Consider the following 17607-nt stretch of genomic DNA (forward strand, 5'->3'; position numbering starts at 1 on the left):
ACATGCAGCACAACACCTGGTACAGGCTCTCGTAATATCACATAATGACTCCTGCAACTCCTTACTGGCAGGCCTCCCCATATGCATGCTCAAACCTCTGCAGATGATCCAGAATGTAGCAGGGCGTCGCCGCACTGTTCAGATCACTTCACTGGCTTCCAATTGCTGCCTGCATAAAATTCAAAACTCTTGACACTTGCATTAGATAGATAGATAGATTAAACCTTTATTGATCCCACAGCGGGGAAATTTACAATGTAACAGCAGCAGATGGAACAGAATAAAAAAGAGAGCAGCACACAATGCACACAGTGCATACATATAAATATTTTCTCCTTCTAGAAGAAAAATACAATATTTACAGCAACATTCTTATGAAATTGCACAGCATCATTATGTACATTTTTATTGCACAGTTTGTAGGTGAGTGAACTGAATTGCTGAGAGCAGGCTTGATTGTAAAGTCTGACTGCAGCAGGAAGGAAGGACCTGCGGTATCTCTCCTTTAGACACTGCGGGTGAAGCAGTCTGTCACTGAAGGAGCTGCCCAGTGATGTAACTGTTTCCTGCAGGGGGTGGGAGGTGTCCTCCATGATAGACAACAGCTTTGTCATCATCCTCCTGTCTCCCACCACCTCCACAGGATCCAGGGGGCAGCCCAGGACATAACTGTCTTTCTTTACCAGTTTGTTTAGTCTCTTCCTGTCTGCAGCCGTGAGCTGCTGCTCCAGCAGACCACTCCATGCATGATGGCTGATGCCAAAACAGAATCATAAAAGGTCCTCAGAAGTGCTCCCTGCACCCCGAAGGACCTCAGTTTTCTGAGCAGGTGAAGTCTGCTCTGACCTTTCTTATGAAGTGCGTTGGTGTTTGTAGTCCAGTCCAGTTTGTTGTTTAAGTGAACACCCAGGTACCTGTAAGAGTCCACAATCTCAATGTCCGTTCCCTGGATGTTCACTGGTGAAGGAGAAGTGTGTCTGTTCCTGCTAAAGTCCACCACCAGTTCCTTGGTTTTCACCGCATTGATCTGGAGGCAGTTCAGCAGGCACCAGTCCACAGAGTCCTGGTTAAGTTCTCTGTACTCCTCCTCATCTCCGTCCGTGATGAGGCCGACGATGGCGGAGTCGTCAGAGAACTTCTGAAGATGGCAGTTTGTGGTGTGATGGGAGAAGTCTGCTGTGTAGAGGGTGAAAAGAAAGGGGGCAAGGACAGTCCCCTGCGGGGCCCCCGTACTGCACACCACAGTGTCAGACACACAGTCCCCTGCCCTCACAAACTGTGGCCGGTTGGTGAGGTAATCCAGCAGCCACATTATGAGGTGAGAGTCCACTCCTGTCTGCTCCAGCTTATCCCCCAGAAGTGCTGGCTTGATGGTATTGAAGGCACTGGAGAAATCATAAAACATGATTCTCACAGTGCTCTTTGTCTTCTCCAGGTGAGAGAGACATCTGTGCAGGAGGTAGATCACTGCATCATCAACCCCAATGCCGGGCTGGTAGGCAAACTGCAGCGGGTCCAATGATGAGCTCACCAGGGTTCGCAGATGACAAAGGACCAGCCTCCCCAGGGTCTTCATCAGGTGGGATGTTAGTGCCACCGGTCTGTAATGGTTGAGGTCCTTGGGGTGCGATATCTTCGGCAACGGTACCACGCAGGACGTCTTCCACAGCTGTGGTACTCTCCCCAGCTTCAGGCTCAAGTTGAAGACGAGGTCCACAATCCTGCTCATTCATAACTACAATGAAAACAGCTTCCTCCTACCTGAGCTCTCATGTCTACACTCCCTCCCGCTCACTACACTAGGCCAACAAAATGCACCTGATACAACCACCACAACAGAGCCGGTCGATATCTAGACTCTTCTCCTCTGTGGTCCCCGGTGGCGGTACAAGTTACCAAACTCTGTTCCATCTGCAGAGTCTCTCTCAGTCTTTAAGGACAGACCAAAAACCCAGCTCTTCACTGACCAACTTTGCACTTGACTGTAAGAAGCAAAAAAAGAAAGAAAAAAAAATCCTAATACCTCCTGCACTGCCTGTTGCCTGACCATGGTCTTAGTACATTTGAACTTGCCATATGGCTCTTATCCAAGTTGTTTTCTCTTTACGAGAGCCTTCTTTGTGTTCTATCTACTCTCAATGTACGTTGCTTTGAATAAAAGCATCTGCTAAATGAAATTGTAGAACTGTAGGTGTAACTTCTTTTGCCAGCGGTGCTAGGCTACCTCTATTGCCAAGAGATTTGCTATGCCTATGGCTAATGCTATCTGGAGTACCTGTAACAGCTTTCTAAAATCAGATCAGCTCAACACTCTGACAGACACATCTCTCTAGCAGACACACAACCTGCAACATTGAACAAGAAGAAGAAACAAGTCGGGATATTAGCTGCTTTCATAGTGGCTAAGATTACGCTAGCGGCTACGTTAGGAGGCAGCCACAAATTACCTCAAAACAATGTCTGAAAAAAACCCACTAATAAAGCTTTAAAATCTGGACTTAGTGGTTAAAGAAAGTGATAGAATTGACAAAGATTAACAAAACAGAAGAACAGCAGACATTACTGCAAGAGACAAACTGTTATTGAACTCAAGTCAGTTGATCTCACAGTAAATGGACAGCATCGGATGTCATAACTGCTATTTCTGTTGTACATATTCAGCTTTCTTTCTCATTTATAATGAAGGCTTCTTATGAACAGAGGTGGGTAGTAACGAGGTACATTTACTCCATTACATTTACTTGAGTAACATTTTGAAAAAAAATGTACTTCTGAAAGTAATTTTACTCTGCCATACGTTTTACTTTTATTTGAGTAAATTTGTGAAGAAGCACTACTCTTACTCCGCTACACTGGGCTACACTCGATGCATTACTTTTTTATTTACCACATTAGATATGCTTTATTTTGCCAGAGACATGCCCCCAGTGATCTACCACATGACTGTGTTTCACCAATCAGACGAAGCAACAAGAATCACGTGACTCTGTTTCACCAGACGTCGCCCTACGGTCACATGACCACATACGAACTGTGGCTGCATAGCGGCACAAACTCTTCACACGTAGTGTTATGTTAGCGTACTTGAAACTCTTGAGACTGCTTATCTAGTCCCGACGCTATTCTGTAGCGCTTCAGCCATCTTGGCCACTCGGAAATTTTTGCAAAGTCGAACCTGCCTGGCGCCGCTAGCTGGGGCACAGTAGCTCCGCCATCTCCATGCTGCCTTCGCGCCGCATCCTCCTGGCTCATTTTTGTCAGTTTTCTTCTGACACCATGATACGGTAGCATTATCTGGCTTAACGTTATACGGGAGACACATATGACACCAGTGTAGTGCGTAACGTGTTGTTTAATGCCAGCCTTCTGGTGCAACAACAATCTGTGTTCGTGTGGGAACATTAGATATCACACACATATCCAACACGTAGCAGACAGGAAATGAAAAAAACGGGTGCATTTTCGAGAAGTTTGATCTTGCTTCAGAGTATCTTTTTTTAATGAACAAACCTAGTTATAAATTACAGTTTCCCAGCTATCACATGCTGTTAATAAATAACTTTTAATGTATATTGTTTCCAGATATCAGTTATTGATCTTTCTGAATTACCAATTATCAATACTGGCATTGGTCTTAAAACAAAACAAAAAGCATGTCAGTCGATCTGTATTGTCTTGTTTATTCATTTATAGTTTTTCTCAGTTGCTTTGGTACATTTCTCAGATCGGAATTGAAATTCTCAAAACTGCTTGTTCAGTCTTCACATCATTGTGTCACTTGTGTACATCAAAAAAGCAGTTGGCAAATGCTTTGGTACATCCATACAAATGATTTTGTACAATCTCTGCTGTTTACTGTATTATCAATTGCTTGTGTCATGTCAATCAAAATGTGTTATATTGGGTCTCTGTTTAATAGTCTTACCCCCCCACAACAATTAAGAATTAGTTCATTGCATAAGTCTTTACATGCAAAATGGTTGAACAAGTTGTCATAATATGTCAAAGATGTTTCTGTACATTTCCATTAGACTTTTTTTCTAAATCTGTCCTGAATTGGTAAATTGCTCCCAGGTGAATCTCGACTTTCTCTAACAAAGGGAAATGTGTGAAGGGTCAGAGTTTGCTGAAATCGCTCAAAGACGCAAGAGAAGATATTCGTGATTTGGATGAGAATTTGTGGCTCAACAGACAGGAACGCCAGGATGTGTAGGAAAACTGCACTGTAATTCCTACAGTATGTACAGTATCTACAGTATGTTTTCCCTAAGGAGATTGTCCTATCATCACATTTCTATTTTTGTTTTTTCGTTTGTTTCTTTTTGCTATGCAGCGCTGTTTTCCTTTCGGTATCGCAATGACATGGTCTGTCAACAAATTACAACAGTAAAAGCGTAAATGTGAATCTTGTCCAGTCTCTTGCAATCTCCTACATGCACTAAGGTGTAACTTACAATTATTGTCATCAAAACTTTAGCCGTAGTTTACATGCAAACATCCCTCCAGAGTACACTGTTATAATGACATGACTAAGCAATTTGTTCTGTCTTATCCACACAATGACACAAGCACTTGTCATTCTGATAGTACTGACATGTTCATTGACACAGATACTTACTTTTGAGAGATGAACTAAGGATTTTGAGAAAGAGACTGGCTTTTGCGGGTAATCCATGGTTTGCTATTTGTACGAATTGTTTTGAGAAATGCACTTACTGTTTTACAAATGTCGAGGATGATTTGAGAAATGTACCAAAGCGACTGAGAAAAACTGTAAATGACAAATGGAGAGCAAAATGCACCTGACACAATCAAGAAATGACTGCAACTGTAAGTAAAGACTGGACTTGAGCAAAGGGGATGATGCACAATGGTACTCAATACAGCTGATTGCTATACCAAAATAACTATGCTACTTAGTGACGATACCAACTATAAGCAGAAGATCATAGACTGCTTACAACAGATAGAAAAGGAGAAAGCCATTGGCTAGCCATCATATCAACGTCTCGAAAGTAAAGCTACCTTGGAGAAGCCACACCATGTGTGCAGACTTTCAAAGAAGCACAGGGAAGGAGCACCACTCAGACCCATGAGCAGCAGTATTACATCATTCACCTGTAACACTGCAAAAAATTTCTCTGTCATCTTAAAACCTTTGGTACATCACATTCAAAACTCCACTGATTTTGTTCTACTGTATTGAGGGAGCACCAAAGTGATTGTTTTAATGAAATACAAACAAGTCAGAGCATTTTCCTACATAGCAGAATGATAGTGTGGTGCAGCCACATATGTAGTACAGAACTGACTGTCAAAGCACGGCATGTTTAAATCCACATTGTTAAATCAGTAGTTTTGTGATTACACTTTTGGTGCTGTGCTGACAGAGAATTATGTAATGGACATCTGTAGGATTTATTAAATCAGCAAAATGATTTGGTAAAAAAGCACATCAAAAAGAGAGAAAAAGAACAGGCAGAACACCGATGTTATTCTGTATGTAGCTGATGTGTCTGAAAAACTTGGAAAGATTTACTTCAAACACAACATACTGGTTGACTTCTGATCCAGCAGCACACAAAAGTATTTCAAAAGGTATTTGTGCTGTTGCACTCTGTTTGTGGCCAAATTTCAGTTTAGGATAGCTTCTTTCAACGGTTCTCCATTACTTCATTATACACCCCCCTCACATAGCAAACCCACCCCTCCCGGACATACGAAGATGCAGTCTTGTGTAACTCTCACAACCTAAACCAGTTCCATCCAGTTCATGAGGTGTTGCTAAGAAACCGTCTGTGTGTATATGCATGTGTGTATGGTTGTATTTTTGTGTGCATGTGCGTGTGTGCTTCGCATTTGTGTGAAGGGCCAGGGTTCTTTATTCTGCGTGAAGGCAGATAACTGGAATTTTCCTGTTCGTACTGCCAGCATTACATAAGAGATGGTGATGAGCAAAGAGAAAGAGTAGGTAACCATGCTTGTCTTTGTCTTACTCTGCCCATTATTCTTTTTTTTAATATCATTAAGTAATATGTCATCACTCAAGGAGAAGTGCTTGTTTAATGTTCTTTACAAAGCAATGTTTGTTATTTTCATGTGGAGAACTGAGTGCAGCACTGTGAAAACCTTTGCGCAAATGTGCAGTATCATTCCTGTATTTCAACAATATCATGTCTCCCTCTGAATATGGCCAAAAGTACTTTCCCTCCTCCTGATGTATTCTATTTTTGCATATTTCTCGCACTTCAGCGTTCCAGATCATCAAAGTGATTTTAATGTTAGACAAAGATAACTCACAAAAGACAAAATGCAGATTTTAAATGAAATAAATAAATTAGGGCTGGGACTTTAACACATTAATTTTGATTAATACAGCGAAAATAACGCATTAAAAATAATAACGTAAATAATTGCACCCTCCTCAGTTCCCTCATTTCTGGCACACCGGTAACTCCGATGAACACTCCAGCCCAGTAGGTCGCGGTAATGAACCTAAAGTCTGTTTGTAGCCATGAAGAAGAAGCACAGGAAGCACTGAGTGAAGTCAGGCACTGGTGAACTGTGAAGGAAGATGAGATTGAGCTTGTTGGGCAGAAAGTTTTCTTTTAAAAATCTTCCCGATGGCAGCTTGGATAAAAGCCTGGTTCTGTGCAAATTGTACACGGCTAACGGTGTAGCCATCCCATAATAGACCACTTTTCTAGACAGTGCTTGAGTTTACAGAAAGTCTTAAAATGTTGAATAAAATTGCTATAATTGCACTTAGATTTGCAGTAATCTGTGAATGTAACAGATAGATGAAAAATGCAGATAAATAGAAATTAAACATTTTTGTGGTTTAAGTTTTTACTCCATCCTGGCTCTGCCTCCTTGGAGGAGGAATAATCTAAACAACAAAAATATCTCTTTTAATAACTTAATTATAAACTTTTTGTTTATAAAAAAATTACATAAATAAAAATTGATATTCCTATAAAAAGAACCATCATCAGACCCAGAAAAGATGAAAACAGAATGAATCTCTGGATTTTCAACTTTCTGAAGCTCCTTGAACTACTTATGCTGATTTTATGTGCCATACAGTGGAAAAAAACAACAAAATTCAGGCTTTAAATCATCAAAATTGCTTTTTCCTGTATGTCCCATTTTCCTTTTTTAAAATAAATTTTAAATTATAAACACGTATATGTCTATTCATTGATTCAATTGTCAACCACAATTTTATTTGAATTGAAAAACTTCACTTGTGTCAAATATTGCTATCTGACAAAACTGCCATGAATTGTGATTAATTAGTTACAAAGCCTGTAATTAATTAGATTAAATTTTTTTATACACGTCTCACCACTAAAATAAATACATTTTTTGAAGATGTACTGAAAACCTATATCACCCCTATGGAAAAGTAATTGCAACCCTAAACCTAATAACTGGTTGGGCCACCTTTGGTAGCAACAACTGCAACTAAACTTTAGTGATAGCTTGTGATCAGTCTTTTACATTGCCATGGAGGAACTTTTGCCCACTCTTCTTTGAAGAATACTTTTAATTCAGCCACATTACATGGTTTTCGAGTTCTTTTTGAGACATCCAGAAGTTGACTTGCTTGTGTGCTTTGGGTCATTGTCATGCTGCATAAACCATTTGCATTTGAGGTTTACGTTATGAACTGATGGTGGATATTCACTGGTAGGTCATTGGTTTTCTCTTCTCCAATTCATAGGTGTGGATCATTAATCATTAACGTACCTCTCTCTTTCTGTAGGTGACTTTGTGAGGTTAGGCTCTGAGGGCAGTTTCTGCCTCTCTGTCAACACTTCGTCTCGTCTGTCATGGCAGCCTCATGGATCAGCCGCCAGCTCACTCTCTCCTTACAGAAAAACTTGTGGCTCAGTGCTCCAGGTAAATACTCTACCGACACACTTCAATAATATTCACGTCTGTTTAAATCCGTAGTCCGTATGCACTGTTTTGCCAGATAAGGATATGTTGCTTTGGCACAAATGTCCTCTTGCAGACTAATGTAAATGTTTGCTCATCTACTTTGTTTCTCATTGCAACAAATTGTCTTTTGTGTGATTTATCTCGTCAGTTATTTTACAGCTTTTTTTGCAACTGTTTACTTTGAAATAGGCAGTTCAGACCACCACAAACATATTTCCTTTTTTTCAAGTTCTTGAATAGGTATTAGAAATTAAGTACAAAGAGACTCTTTAGAAAGCGGATTATTTGTAAATTCTGCCCAATCATATTTTAAAAAAGTGCAAATACCTGTTCCTATGCCTACAACTTCTAACCCATGTTTGCTACACTGTGACGCATATGTTGCAACTTACTTCAAACTGTATGTCCAAGTAAGCTTGTGTATTTTTCATTTTTGATCAGCGTTCACATACGTATAACCACTAGATATAAAGTAAGAATGCTGATATACGTGGGCATAAAACTGAGAAAACAGAAGAGGATTATATAATCAGTGTAAATGGTAGACTGATTATCAAAGTGTGTGTGCATGCTTCTCAGAGACTGCTCACTGAGTGTTGTGTCGAAGGTCATCTCTTTGTCAATGATCAATAGGCTAGTCTAGGACAGATCCTCAAACTTCATTGGTACCTGACCAGGGAAATGTATATTTTACAGCAGCTTAATAAAGATTAGGCATGGAAGAAGCATGATAAGAATTACAAAAGTGCAATAAAGCTTAATAAATAAATAAATTAATTAATTAATTAATTAAAAAATAATAATAATAATAATAATAATAATAATAAAGACAATGTGCACCCTTTACAAGTAGAGATGAGGCTCGATGAATTTAAATCTACACATGAATATGTACACTTAAAGCAATGGGAAATGTACCCAACTGAAGGACACACAGGGTGTATAGAATGGTACTTTATACCGATAAACAGTGCTAAAATTTCTGTTATTGCAGTCACAAAGTTGCTGAGAAAAATGTCCTGTGTTTACATGTTATTATTGCACATGAAGAGCTATAAGAGAACAGTGTTATGTTTTGTTGTTGATTTGAAAAAGCTGTAAGGAGAGAACACAGTTTTACATTTTGTTGTTGGGTTATATGGAAGCCAACAGTGTTTTATGATGTTACTACACCTAAAGGTCTATAGGAACATGTATGTATATGTTTGTATTCTTATTTATCTTAGCTGTTTACTTTTATGTAACTTAAAATGCCACAATTTGCATGCACGTTTACCTTTTTTATTGTATCAGGAAACATATGAGATTAACTTTTCATGTTTATGTCATCGTTGTCACCTGTTCACCCAACCTTCTTGCTGATGATTTTTTTTTTTTTCAGAAGACTGTGGAGGTAATCCTCCTTCCTCATAATTTCCATTTAATTTGTGTAAAGCACCAGTTCCACTGACACCAGAACAGCCCTAGAGCGTGATAGTATCACCACCCTGTATGACAATAGGCATGGTGTTCTTGGTAGTTAAAGGCCTCACTTTCTCTCCTCCAGCAGCTAAAACCCTTTGCAGATATGAAACATTTAACTGCATGTAATAAATATATAATAATAAACGATAATTACAGTGATCTTCGATTTTTTTTCATGCTGTATATTTAATGCTGCTTTCAGTTTAAAATAATGATGATAACGTCTCACATATGAAATGAGATTACTGTTGTAACTTTTATGAGGTGACCAGGACACTTTACACATGTTAAATTGCAATCAGATTAAGGCCTGCATGACTCAATGGGGCCTTGGGTGCTTGTATCCATGTCATTACCCAAAGTTCATGACAATAGGGAACGACAGATAAATTCAGAGTTACCTTTGGGCACAGCTAATTACTGCTAGTACCACACCACCCTAGCAGCATCACACTCAGCACTCCCTATCCAAATGCCTGCTGCAAGCTATGGTCTTATGAAACCAACAGAATTACAACAGCAAGATATCATCCTCATGTCTATGGAATGCCAATTTATTCAATATTGAATAAATAAATATTTCTGTAGAATAAATAAAAATGGGTGTGAAATACATCTCCAAATAAATAAGATAGGTCATAAGTATGTAAATAAATATGATCATTAAAAAAAATTATTTTATAATGTCACATTTTTTTTAATTTTAGGGGACTTTTACTTCCTACCCCAACATTTAATTTCATGGCTCTTTATTTCTAACTGTAATATTCTGGTGGAGACGCTTGGCTGGCATGATTTACGTGCTGTGTGTAGCTATTGACAGTGCCACTTGGTACTCATTTACCGGTAAACTTGTGACACATTTAATCACTACTATTTTAAGCAATATGCAAACAATTGTGCCGTGCGTTAGTCTGTTGAAATTATTTTCAGGTCACTGTAATAATGACTTGTTCGTTGCATCTTTGGCTAACTGTACCAAGGGGCGCTTAAGAGATTTCAATATCCAGTTTGGTAGGTAACTGTTTATTTTCTTAATGTTTTCCAATTTTAATGTACTCTGCATACAATTTTGGCATTAAATATAGCATGTTCAATGCGCCCTAGAAGTTGGTACATTTTTCCTTACATGTTTTTAACGGAGAAGATGAGACATTTAGCATCTCAGTTAATTAATTTGTTACTTACCAACATACTGTACTAACCATGCTACTTCATCAGTCAAAGCCTGATAAGAAGTAGCAATGTTAAGCTAGTGTGTGTTTTGTTTCTGGCACACGTGGCAATTGGTGAAGTTTAGCATGTTAGTTTGGCAGATGGACAGTTGACTATAACTTGTTATTTTGATGTGTTCTGTGATCCAGATACTGTACAATTACCGTAAATGTTCTTATAATCTGGAATAATGGTTATGTAATTGTGATGTCAGATGTTTGTTGTGCTGTTCTACCTTCCAAGTGTTGTCGTGATTGTCTGATAGAACTTCAGTCTTAGTCTCCTTATGTGTAGCAGTAAAATATCTTGATATTTAAGTGTCTGACTCCCCTTACATGCTTATGTGAAATTTTGCTTAGTAAGTGACTGAATACATCATTATTTATCACAATCATTTCTTCCTAAGTTTAATGTACAGCTAAATCAAATTTCCGCGTTGTAATAATTGTGAACATATGATGTCGATTGTGAGAGTAAACTTCCAAAATAAGATCAAAGTAGACCAAAAATAAATAAATAAAAATACTCTTACATAAATGTGAAGTTATTACAGCCCTGTTAAACATACATTAGGAAACCTTTCCATTATGTTACTGTGAAATGAATCTTGGTTAATCTTAGCTGATGCTGACACTGATATTTTCTTCAACTCAGGCATGTCCAATAATCAATGTGAGGACCCTTTGTCAATACAGAGGACTATTTTAAGGAAGATCTCACAGGGTGCCATTCATCTGGGTGTGAAGAAGGGAGACTGCATTGACAACATCCTTAGTTTTCAAATGAGTGATGATGATGATGATGAGATGATGATGGAAAATCACTTCTAGTTCAGTTTCCTTTGATGAAAAGGCAGATGAACTCTGTTCTTAGTATTCACAGGTTTAATTTTTTGCCTTTGACTAATTTCTAATGTTGTTGGATAGTGCACCGCTGTTACCACTTCGTAATATTCATTGGGCATACAGACTCTTTAATCTGTGCGAAAACCTGACAAATTTAACCTACTGATTACTTATATAAGGAGCGTAAAACTCTGTTATCTGTCCATTTGTTCTTCATTGTCACTGTTCAAGGTTGACAATATTCAATAAAAATTTTGATTTGTTTATGTTTGAAATTAAAAATGACAGTGAAATAGCCTTGTACTTAGTCCTAAATTCAGTTAAATCTACAGTGTGGTCTTGTATAATTACAATGCTGTGCATGTTGGTGTTAAAATTTATAACACATGCAACATTAAAATATATCATCTTATACAGGACAAGCACTTCAGAAATATTGTATTGTACGCTAAAACCTACATTAATTTAAAGAATTTTTTATTGAAAAGATGCATATAATAATGTGTTAAATGGATTAATTAAATAATGCACTGCAAACACTTACAGTGAAGTGTAAATACTTACCAGGCACATGACAAGTCTGCGTCATGAGAGGGAACAGAATCCTCAGTGCAACATAATTTTTACTTACAACTATAAATTGCTGTACAAATTGTAAATACGAGTAACCAGAATATAGAAATATTACTTTACAGCTTACTGTGCTTGATGCAGCAGTCCGTACACTCAGTGACCAAGTCATGGGTAAAGGACTAAAAGCTGCCTTGACAATAAAATTAGCATAGTGTAACAGTCTGTAGCTTTGCTGCACTGCATAATTGAAAAAGTTAGCACACTAAGTAATGAAGGTAAGGGGCAAGTCCAGGAGCTACTTTTCATCCTGAACAGTTTATTAGTTTTAGTGTAAACTTGCTACAGTAAAGAACCTCTTTGTAAATAAGTGATGCTGTTCTAATTGTACAACTCAACAACTCAAATGTGTAAATATGAACTATTTACAGTTTGTTGCAGGTAGACCTGTCATTGTAGGCAGATGTCATAGACCATGGGGTAGTAAGAATAAGACAATGGGAATAGGTGAGGGTGAAGGGAGAGAAGTAGAACATAGATTCAAGATTCAAGACCTTTATCACAAACACAATTATACATAGTATAATAAGCTAAATAAATATAGCTGATCAGACTGAACAGTGTTATGGTCACAAGTGTTAAATATGAGAATGTAGACTTTTCACACAATGGATATGAATGCAGTGCATTGACTGCAGTGTGGGAAGTGTGATGTTTTTATCCTGTTATGTTTTTTTAATCTTATGGAAATATCCTTTCCCTCCATTGGCTTGACAATAAAGTTTCTTCAGTTTTATTCTATTTTATTGCATGGTACTGTAGGCTATAGAAAAAAGGAAAAGAAACATCACTCTTATTAAATGAGCTTCATATAGTTTTATGACAGCACATTCTTCCTTCAGCTCAGTTGTAGAAAAACAGTCTGTTGTACTCTTGTACATTAAATAGCAATAAAGAAGTAACTATCCTCACCTCTGTGGTAAAGTGTGGGTCCATCATGGTTCGCCCTTTAGTAATGGTATTTCTTCTTAAAGAGATAAAGAATTATTCCAACAGATGTTACTGACACTAGTCATCAGTAACAAAATGAAGAGGGCCTGCTAAAAATGGCCTCCAGTCGATGCTCCAAACAACCAAAGAACATTAATATTAACAGCAAACTGTACGTCATTCATTTAACTGAGAGAAAACATGTTATTCTCTAACAGTGTTCTGTGGTGTAACACTAACTTAATTTAATGAGCTAATTTCTGTCTACTGGTCTGCTATTCATTACCTAACCACACGTTGAGATGGCAACAGTTAGTAAAACTAAAATTTCATTATGACATTAAGTAATCTATAGGAAATTTGGTTATGGCTAGCGTCTAACATAATTGAACAGCCCCTTTTTCACTCGCTAAGTTTGGTAATGTAACTTTAGACTTGCTTAACAAAATTTAAAACACCATAAGTGGTTCTGCACAGTTTATTGTTAACCCACTCACTCACACTATAACTTCAGCTACAATAACGTAGGTTCCTCCTTTTATGTGTAATATTGCTGAATGCAGATATGCATATAATTACTTTCAAAGAGTTCTTACCCATGAAAGTTACCTTCAATTATTGAAGCTAACTTTGTTGGCAACATTTTTGCAGGCAGCGTCAGGAGTCAGGCTGGTACAGGCGGGTGTGCATGAAGGCCATGTCCATCTTGCTCTACAGCTTTGGGCTGAATCTGTGGCATAATGACGCCACCTCATTACAATGTTAGAATTGGAAATAAAAGAAATGTGGCATTAGGAAACAGGGTTCCCTAAATGTAAGTGTAACGTCATGACATAAAAATCCCTTGAAAAAAGTTACTATTTAATTATTTATCTATTTATTCAATATTTAATACTGATTAAAATGGAATTCCATATTGATCCTATGCTGCCATTTTAGTCAGGTCTATCTTGTGAAAAAGTGAATGTACCTAAACAGATTTGCAAACAGAATGTGCATGTATTCTTAACTTACTCTACTGTGTTCACCCATGTGGATGATGGTTTTACTCATTAAGTAGTAGAATGTAGGGCAAATATCTCAGTCAGTTGTAGTGAAACGGATCTTTGGATTGGATTGGATTGGACTGGATTAAATTTAGTTAGATTGCGTTAGACCAGATTAGATATGATTAGATAAGTTAGATTCAACTTTATTGTCATTGCAGAGGACAAGCACTAAATCAACAACATGTGGTTCAGCGTATAACCACAAGTGCAACAAGAGCAGTAAGGTGGATTATGTACAGTATGGGTATCTTGTAGGATATAGAATAAAGAGTATGGACAGAGTGGTGTGAATACAATAGGTGTATGAGTATATAAATGTGAATACAATGTAAAATAGATAACCTAAATGTACAGGCATGGATAAATAGTAGTACGAGTATAGTACAGACAATGGATAGAATATGAGATGGAAGATATATGCAATATATGCACAATATGAACAGTATGAACAGGGAATATGGGACAAGATGGGTGATACATGCAGTAAATACACAGTATTAGGGCCAGTGTGAACATGCTTGGGAGGGTCCACTGAACTTTTGAGGTCCACAAAGATGATGTAATGGATTATGCTCAGTCCTGCAGGTGTCAATTACATAGATTTTCACCTAGAGGCTCACTGCTATCCTAGTTTTGGTCATATACAAGAGTACTACAAAATGTTCTAAACATTACCCAGAACAAGGGGCATAACTCCTATTTTGAAGCATAACTATGCATTATAAAACCTCATGTCACTGTCCACAGAAACTAAAATGTGTGAAGCAATCAATGAAGAACAGTAAGGAATGCTTCAAACTGGCATTTGCACTGGTGGCAGAAGTCAAATGTGGCATTGAACTGTTGCCCCATGCACCTTACTTACCCAACCTGGCACCACCTGACTTCTATTTCCAAAACTGAAATCCAACTTACATGGTCACCATTTTCAGAGTGATGATGAAGTCATCCATGCTGTTGTGGAGACTTCTTCCGTGAGGGGTAGTGAAGCTTGGACATTGTTGAGCTAAGTGCATTATAGTTAAAGGAAACTATGTTGAAAAATAATACAAGATCAGTCTATCTCCTGTGATGTTTTCTGGTGAGGCCAAATGCTTTTTAAAGTATGCTTATGAATTATATTTACAGTATATGATTAGTTGTATACATGTAGCCATGTGGAAACAGCTGGTTATTCCTGTGCCAGTTACTACTCCTGAGCAGCTGAAGATGATATCCCTTTACTTTGGGCTAAATCGATTCTACTGCTTTTCACTCTGCTGGATTTGATGGATTTGTCCAGGCAAAAGATTCACACATTGTATTAAGGGTTGCTGGCAAATATTTACCAGAGCAACAGTGTGTGGATCTTTCATCTAACTTTTACCTTCAATTCGTTTATTAATCAAGCGCCTAAATAAGCCTTTTGGATGTGTTTGCCTACACCCTACCCCTCTGAACCAGGAACCAGTAATGATAGAGAAGAGAACAATTTTCTGCATTAATAGTGTCAAAGTTTAATGTGTTCAGTGTGCATTCATCGCTCATATTTTTATTTTACTGACTTAATACCACCTAACTTGAATTGATAAAGTACCTGTGCAGGTGGAAGTCATCAGAAACAAGAAATCAAATATAAATGTATTAGAGTATACTCAAAATCCTGAGCACAACGGGGATACTAGCGAGAGTGTACACACACTAACGCACTACAGTCTCCCGCTCTGTGTAATTTGTGTGTATGTTGATTATTTAATGTCAGGTTTTCTTTTCATCAGGATGCAGATATGTCAGCAAGGCAGCAGCTAAAGCTCAGATGGAGTTTGACTATGATGGACCTTCCATGAAAACTGCAGTCCCTGGACCACGATCACAAGTAACATGTATAGAGTTACAGTAGTACATTTACTCCCCCTCCCCCCATGTACTTACTGACAATCCCAAACTGTTATTTTCCATCTGTAGGAGCTGACAAAACAACTGGGAGACATCCAGGTGAGCTGTGTGTCTGTATGCAATTGTATGAAGTTAAACATGAGTACAAGTTACCACATTACAAGAGTAAATTTTCCAGAGCTGAACTTGTGTTACGCTTCATAAAGACTACACAGTGCCTCTTTATGTATGTGTGTGACCAGATAGGATCCTTATTTATGATATAGCCTTTTTCTGATGTGTAATAGAAACATTTCTGCTTCATTAGTCTGTTTAAGTGATGGCATTTTGTTATTTAGATGGTCACTTTACGTTAATGCTCCTCGCAGCTTCGTTCAGACATACTCAGCACATAGAGAATAATCTTAATAAAAAATGTGTTTTTCCAGAATGTTGGTGCAGTCAACTTCTTCTGTAACTATGAGGAGAGCAGAGGGAACTACCTGGTGGATGTGGACGGCAACCGCATGCTGGATATCTACACTCAGATCTCCTCCATCCCAATTGGTCAGTAACAAGAGCTCCAATCAAAACTACATGGATGGTAGAAGTGAGCAATATGGATGAAATATTCCACCACAGTATAATTTACTTAATATTGCAGCGTTGTTACATTTCATGAGATTGTCAGTGATCTGAACAATAACTTCAGAAACTGTATATAATAGAATAGTGAAAGAGGGATAACTGATTTTTATCTAAAGCAGGGAATGAATTTCCAACATTTTTCTTTTTAGTCACATCGATGCAAAGATGATACAGGTTTAAAATTACTATAAACCTGCTAAAGCATATGAAACTTTGCCTGGAATGACAAGCAAAGAAATTGATATTAGTCACTTTCTTACATTTTGCGGGGGTATCAGTCAACCTTATTGGATTGGGTTGCTCTATGAGTGACAACCTTACAGGGATTCTTAATCTGCTGACACCTTTTCATTTGTGGTATTTTCAATGAATTTACTGAATGATATTTGATGACACATTCATTCAGATACTAATATCAAGGTTTCGAAAAATGTACTCTGAGCACCCAGCAATGCAAAGACAAACCACGACTCCAGCTTTGCTGCATTACCAAGCCCACGGTTCCAGCCAGTAAGAGGTTAGCCTTTAAGTCAATGGTTTCATCTCCAACACCCAGGGCCTCCATCACAGAAGGGTTTTTGTTGTAGCCAGGAACTCACACGCAGAAGCTTTGCAGGAATGCATTCAAAACAAAGCATTAAAAGCTTTTTATATCTGGCCATTATGTAACCACTGTGAGAAGGATGTTATTTCTTAGCCATATCCTTGTCACAGGAGAGTAATAATGTTTCAAATGTTAGAAAGATAAATTCACATGAAAATAGGAATATTCAGAAAGAATATATGTCTTGCTTGTGATGTCGTTGTCTGTGTGATGGGAGTTCTTGAGGTTTGTGGACTAGAGATTTGCCCTCCAGCATTCAAATGACATGGAAAATGGAATTGGCAGAGGAGCCCTGATTTCCTTCTCTCTCTCTCTCTCTCTCCCCCTCTCTCTCTCTCTCTCTCTCTCTCTCTCTCTCTCTCTCTCTCTCTCTCTCTCTCTCTCTCTCTCTCTCTCTCTCTCTCTTTCTGTGTGTGTGTAG

General features: G+C 38.1%; 1 protein-coding gene across 2 annotated transcripts in view; it reads left to right on the forward strand.

Annotated features, from left to right (window-relative positions):
* abat (4-aminobutyrate aminotransferase) overlaps positions 1-17607 on the forward strand; it is a 44993-nt gene that overhangs the window by 9228 nt on the left and 18158 nt on the right. For both annotated transcript variants that reach the window (XM_023286695.3, XM_023286696.3), the window contains 4 exons: positions 7769-7905; positions 15838-15935; positions 16025-16054; positions 16384-16501. In XM_023286695.3, coding sequence (XP_023142463.1) covers positions 7836-7905; positions 15838-15935; positions 16025-16054; positions 16384-16501 — 316 coding nt within the window. In that variant the 5' untranslated portion in view covers positions 7769-7835. The remainder of the gene's footprint in view (positions 1-7768; positions 7906-15837; positions 15936-16024; positions 16055-16383; positions 16502-17607) is intronic.

This window comes from Amphiprion ocellaris, chromosome 19 (assembly GCF_022539595.1).
Source record: "Amphiprion ocellaris isolate individual 3 ecotype Okinawa chromosome 19, ASM2253959v1, whole genome shotgun sequence".
Taxonomy (NCBI): domain Eukaryota; kingdom Metazoa; phylum Chordata; class Actinopteri; family Pomacentridae; genus Amphiprion; species Amphiprion ocellaris.